Source organism: Papio anubis, chromosome 13, assembly GCF_008728515.1.
Source record: "Papio anubis isolate 15944 chromosome 13, Panubis1.0, whole genome shotgun sequence".
Taxonomy (NCBI): Eukaryota; Metazoa; Chordata; class Mammalia; order Primates; family Cercopithecidae; genus Papio; species Papio anubis.
Window position 1 is genome coordinate 26,986,368 of NC_044988.1, and position 6,853 is coordinate 26,993,220.

Below are 6,853 nucleotides of genomic sequence, written 5' to 3' on the forward strand. Positions count from 1 at the left end.
AGAAACTTAATAGTTCTGTTCTGATGGCTTCATGCCAGTTTTCCACGATCACTTCTATAAAGCCATCTTCCCAACACAGCGAGAGTATCTTATTTCTTTTCCAATCCTAGCCCACAGCTGAATGGTCTTCTGTTCCATTTTCCCCGCGGTGGACACAGATCCCCTCAACTAAATGAACCCCCTCCTCTCACGACTCACTTGAAAGAAATGAGTACCTGCCAGTGAGGAGGCTAAGCCACATTAGCGCTCCTCCAAGAAAACCACTTCTAATGAGCTTTTGTCTTAACAAGCATTGAGAAAACACTGAGCTCTTCCTTTCATTGTTCTCCTCCCCACCACATCAGAAAGGAGTGGAGAAAGGGCTCCAAAAAGCACCGAGCAGAGAGGGTATTTTGTTTTGGTTTGGTTTGGCTCTTTGCAACTTACCATTCTATGAGTTCTGACCCCTTGTTATATTTTTAATAGAACATGTTTAGAAAAACATTTCCCCCATAGCTGCTTCACTGGGGTTAAAGAGGACTTCACTGCAGTCTAATTCTGGAATGGCTCAGGTTTCTCCAGTAACCAGTAATATCTGAGCAGATTTCAATGTGAGTGACCAGGAGAGAGAGAGAGAGAGAGAGAGAGTGTGTGTGTGTAAAGTTTGAGCATTTACCAAATGCTTGGCACCATGAGTAGGACAAAAGTCATCATACATGACATTGTTTTAGCCTCAAGAAGCCCAGCCTTGTTGGGTTGTAACAATCTGTATTTTGACTTTTGCTCAAAGGTCTGGTGAAGTGGGTTAAAATGCTGTTTCTCTAATAGAAGTTGCAGAAGTGTAGTTTTCAACTCCATGTCTTTGTTGAGTTTTTCAGGGGAGACTTTTTTTTTTCCTTTTTGCAGCCCCATCCCCGAGCATCAAAATGCATTAATAACCCTATCTCCTACCTTGAGTAGGACCCAGCATTCATTGGTCTGCTATTGCCTTTTGCTGCTGTAGCTTTTCAACTCAGAGTTCCATAAGGGTTTATACGTAGATCTGCACATAGAGAATCAACTGCTACAGATTCATTTTACCCACATTGGGTTTCCTGGAAAAGTACTTTGTACAGGGTGTTGTTATGACTATCATTCTGCTTAGAAGACAGCAGAGAGCCTTCATCATGAATAGATTATCACAAAGGTGATAGATTTGGTTGGTTTTGTTTTGTTTTATCATATTTCTGCATCTCATCAGCACAGGTTAAGAGAAGCTGGGGAAAATAGAATGAATAATTTTGGATGACTCAAATGCACCACGCTGGACAGCTCCCAGCCTCTGCAGTTTCTCTATGGGTTCCAGGAAGGCTGGGACAGGAGTGAGAAAATATTCACTCCTCACACCTAGCCAAGGAGTGTCTGGAGAGTTCTGTGGAAACCAGGAGCCTGTGTGTCCTCTGTCTATGCAGCAGCTGTTGTTGGCTGTGCTTGGAAAGGTGTAAAGAGTAGGCAGAGGCAGGCTTTTGGGAGCCGGGCGATGGCAGTCACTTACAAGGGGAGCAAGTGAGGTTCTTATCTTCAACAGCTCGTCTGCTTGTCTGCCTGTGTGTGTCCTCCCCAAATGCGGACACAGACCCTCCCCTGCCTTCACCTTGTGGGTGGGGCACAGTAGGAGGTTCTGGATGCTGGCCTGATCACATCTGGCAGGCAGGGCTTAGCTGCATTTTCAGTGGGACACAGACGTTAGCATGAATCCAAGGAAAGCAATCGGAAAGAGGGATGTGGAAGCTGTCAAGTCCCCAGGACCCCCAGGAGTCAGGACAGCCATGTGGCCAAGAGCACAGGCCTTGGTAGACAGGGCCAGTTCATGACTCTGCTTTCCAGTTATGTGAGCCTGAGTACACAGTCTAACCCTCCAAGCCTCAGTTTTCTCATCTGTGAAATGGGGCAACCTTGTGGGGTGCTTGTGAGAATTCAGTGAAAAGGGCACAGGAAGCCCTTAGCTCTATGCTTAAACAATGTTAGTTTGTCTTTTATGAGGAATATGGAAGAAACTGGAATTGTTTGGAAACTGGAGAAGAGATTAGAGAAAGACGTATCTGCAGATTTTTAAAGGATTAATGTGTGGCACGAGGAACAAACTTTTTTTTTTTTTTTTTGAGACAGAGTCACTCTGTCGCCTAGGCTGGAGTGCAGTGGCATGATCTTGGCTCACTGCAACCTCCACTTCCTGGGTTCAAGCAATTCTCCTGTCTCAGCCTCCCAAGTAGCTGGGATTACGGGCACATGCTACCATACCTAGCTAGTTTTTGTATTTTTAGTAAAGGCAGGGTTTCATCATGTTGGTCAGGCTGGTCTCGAACTCCTGACCTCAGGTGATCCACCTGCCTCGGCCTCCCAAAGTGCTGGGATTACAGGCATGAGCCACCACGCCCAGCACAAACTTATTTGTGCTGTTAAGACAATATGACTTAAAGTATGGCCTTTGCAGGAAGGCAGATTTTATATCACTAAAAGATGTGACAGAGATGCTCAGGAACGGAGTGGCCCCTGCACTCAGGAGCTGAGGGAGAAACGCTCACTCCAGATGGGAGGTTGGTTGGACCCAATGCCAGTTCTCTTCCATCCTACGACACCAAGAAATTTAGCAAAGAGGCTCAGCTTTTTTACTCTTGAAAGAATTTATGAAACCAGCAATTGTGTGGAATAAAACAGAAAAAATAATTTCCAAGGGACCCATTGGGGACCAAATGGCAAGCTCATTTGCTTAGAAGTGTTAGTAACTTCCTCATTGTATTAGTTTGGGCTGCCATGGCACACAACCACAGACTGGGTGGCTGAAACAACAGAACCTTATTTCCTCACAGTTCCGGAGACTGGGAGTCCAAGGTGGAGGCGGGGGACGGGTTGGTTTCTTTGGAGGCCTCTCTCCTTGGCTTGTAGATGGTGGCTTCATTGCTGTCTTCCCACCGTCTTCCCTAATCTTCACATGTCTGTGTCCTCGTCTCCTCTTATAAAGACACGAGTCGTGGATTAAGGCCCGCCCTCATGACCTTGTTTAACATCAGTTGCCTCTTTAAAGGCGTTAACTTCAAATGCAGTCATTTTCTGGGGTGCTGGGGGTTAAGGCTTCAACATAGGGATTTTGGGGAGGGGGACACATGACAATCATCTCCAAGGGATTTATCCTTTGAGTCGTGGGGACTATTGACCATGACGGCCCTTTGGAATTTTTTTCATGTTCTTTAAACTGTATCCTGTCTGATTCCTTTCTCTTAGGTGAACGGCCCTTTCCCTGCACGTGGCCAGACTGCCTTAAAAAGTTCTCCCGCTCAGACGAGCTGACGCGCCACTACCGGACCCACACTGGGGAAAAGCAGTTCCGCTGTCCGCTGTGTGAGAAGCGCTTCATGAGGAGTGACCACCTCACAAAGCACGCCCGGCGGCACACCGAGTTCCACCCCAGCATGATCAAGCGATCGAAAAAGGCGCTGGCCAGCGCTTTGTGAGGTGCTGCCCGTGGAAGCCAGGGAAGGATGGACCCCGAAAGGACAAAAGTACTCCCAGGAAGCAGACGCGTGAAAACTGAGCCCCGGAAGAGGCACACCGACGGCACAGGAAGTCACTGCTCTTTGATCAATATTCTGATTTTCCTCTCCCTGCATTGTTTTTAAAAAGCACATTGTAGCCTAAGATCAAAGTCAACAACACTTGGTCCCCTTGAAGAGGCAACTCTCTGAACCCGTCTCTGACTGTTGGAGGGAAGGCGAATGCTTTTGGGTTTTTTGGTTTTGTTTTGTTTTTTTTTTCTCTTTTTTTTTTGGGGGGAGGGTAGGGGGTGGGCGGGGGGAGGGGGGTAAGGCCAAGACTGGGGTAGAATTTTAAAGATTCAACACTGGTGTACATATGTCCGACTGGGTGAGTTGACCTGTGGCCTCGCACAGTGATTCTGGGCCCTTTATGCTTGCTGTCTCACAGAATTGTTTTCTTACCTTTTAATGTAATGACGAGTGTGCTTCAGTTTGTTTAGCAAAACCACTCTCTTGAATCACGTTAACTTTTGAGATTAAAAAAAAAAAAACCGCCATAGCACAGCTGTCTTTATGCAAGCAAGAGCACATCTACTCCAGCATGATCTGTCATCTAAAGACTTGAAAACAAAAATCAGTTACTTATAGTCAATGGGTAAGCAGAGTCTGAATTTATATTAATCAAGACAAACCTTTGAAAGGTTACACTAAGTACAGAACTTTTAAACCTTGCTTTGTATGAGTTGTACTTTTTGAACATAAGCTGCACTTTTATTTTCTAATGCAGAGGATGAATAAGTTAAATACATGCTTTGAGGATAGAAGCAGACATTCTGTTTGGCACCACGTTATAATCTGCTTATTTTACAATATACACGTTTCCCTAAGAAATCGTGGCAGAGATGTGAGGGCAGAATACACACAACAGATGCTGAAGGAGAAGGAGGGTAGTGTTTCGCAAAAGAAAAAGAAAAGAACCAACAGAATTTTAACTCTATTAACTTTTCCAAATTTTCCTATGCTTTCAGTTAACATCATTATTGTATCCTAATGCCACTAGGGGAGAGAGCTTTTGACTCTGTTGGGTTTTATTTAAATGTGTGCATAATAGTCATGAGATCTGGAATTTTTTGGTGAAAAAGGTTTGTTGGTCTCCTTCCTGTGTTCCTACAAAACTCCCACTCTCAGGTGCAAGAGTTATGTAGAAGGAAAGGGAGCCGAAATAGAAACAGAAAAATCAACCTTTATAAGTAGTGAACGCCAAGGGAAAATACCACGATGATTTCAGAGGAGACTCTGCAAAATCGTCCCTTTTGGAGAACGTAGGCGACATGGAATACTACGAATGAAATCACATCACTGTATCTTTTACATCAATAGCCTCACCACTAATATGTCTTGTATCTAGGTGTCTATAATGGCTGAAACCACTACATCCATATATGCCATTTACCTGAAAACTTAACTGTGGCCTTTACGAGGCCAGAAAAGTGAACTGAGTTTTCATAGTTAAGAAAAGACCTCAAATGAGGGGAGTCAGCAGTGATCATGGGGGAAATGTTTACATTTTTTTTTTCTTCAGAAGTAACTCTTTCTGATGATTTTATCTGATATTTAAAACAGGGAGCTATGGTGCACTCTAGTTTATACTTGTGCTCTGAAATGTGTTGTGTAAACATAGGGTGCCTACCTATTTCACCTGACACATACTCGTTTCTGATTCAGAATCAGTGTGGGCTCCTGCAGTGGGCGCGGGTCACGGCTGACTCCAACTTCCAATACAACAGCCATCACTAGCACGGTGTTTTTTTGTTTAACCAACGTAGTTGTATTAGTAGTTCTATAAAGAGAACTGCTTTTAACATTAGGGACTGGGAGCAGTCCATGGGATAAAAAGGAAAGTGTTTTCTCACGAGAAAACATGTCAGGAAAAATAAAGAACACTTTCTACCTCTGTTTCAGATTTTAGAAACACTTATTTTAAACCAAATTTTAATTTTTGTGTCCAAAATAAGTTTTAAGGGCATCTGTTCTTTCATACGAAATAGGTTAGGCTGCCTATTTCTTACTCAGCTCACGGAATGGTTCTGCTTATGAAATTCTGCATGCTGCCTTTTAGTGAGTGAAGAGTTTGGGGTTGAACTTGTAAAAAGTCATCTTTCCCTCAAAGAAATGAAAGAAAACAAAGCAAAGTCAGTGAAAGACAGTCTATATAGTTTCAGGAGTAAATCTATATGTGGCTTTGTCAAGCACTTAGATGGATATAAATGCATCAACTTGTTTTTAAAAAATGCACAATTTGCTTCCCCAAAACGTTGTTACTTGCCTTTTCAAGTTATTGACAAACACACATTTGATATGCTCTTATATGTTATAGTTATGTAACATATGAACTCAAGACTTTTTATTCTTTGTAATTAAATCCTGTTTTAAAACATCACAAAACAGGAAACAGCATTCAAATTAGATTTACTATATAAAGATACGGTTCAAATAGGACTACTAGAGTTCGTTGAACACTAAAACTATGAAACAATTACTTTTTATATTAAAAAGACCATGGATATAACTTATGAAAATCCAAATGCAGGATAGTAATTTTTCTTTACTTTTTTAACCTAGCTGAATTTATGAAAGACTATTGCAGGTGTTTAAAAAGAAAGAAAAGTTGTTTTATCTAATACTGTAAGTAGTTGTCATATTCTGGAAAATTTAATAGTTTTAGAGTTAATATATCTCCACTCCTTGGTTAGGCAATAAAACAGCCTTTCACCATTGTGGAATGATGCCCTGGCTTAAAGTCTTAAAGTCTAAAGTTTAGCTCCACATCATGCTTCTTTTGAGAATTCTATGTGGAATTTGGTATTACAGAAACTGATTAGTTTGTCAGTTTGCAGATAGATTTAGCACAGTACTCTGGATAGACTGAGATGTTCTTTCACAACAGATGATCTGTAACACTGTAAGATGCTGATCTTTAGAACTGTTTAATCAGTTTTATTTTTGTACAGTATTAGTGACCTAAGTTATTTTGCTGTCCCGTTTTTATAAATCAAATGAAGTTATAAAAGAGGATTCTGACAGTAGGTATTTTGTACATATGTATATATGTTGTCCAAACAAAAATAATAAATGATAAAGACTGAATTGTTCCAGCCATTATGTGTTGTAAAAGGGGGCTATTTCACCATAATGAAAGTTACTTCTTTAACCTGTGTTCACAGGATTTGGGGATGAGTGCAAAGATGATTTTACCCTGTGCCTCTTAACACTCGCAATATTTATATAGACTTGTGTGTATATACAAGACCTCTGAGGAAGTAGATGGAATAGAGGTCACTGGAAACCGTTATGTTATGCTG

At 41.9% G+C, this 6,853-nt stretch overlaps 1 protein-coding gene across 1 annotated transcript in view; it reads left to right on the forward strand.

Annotated features, from left to right (window-relative positions):
* The window catches only part of KLF9 (Kruppel like factor 9), a 30,481-nt gene extending 23,843 nt beyond the window's left edge, over window positions 1–6,638 (forward strand). The window contains exon 2 of the mRNA XM_003911794.5: window positions 3,241–6,638. Within this exon, the coding sequence (XP_003911843.1) occupies window positions 3,241–3,470 (230 nt within the window). The 3' untranslated portion in view covers window positions 3,471–6,638. The remainder of the gene's footprint in view (window positions 1–3,240) is intronic.
* Window positions 6,639–6,853: the final 215 nt, after the last annotated feature.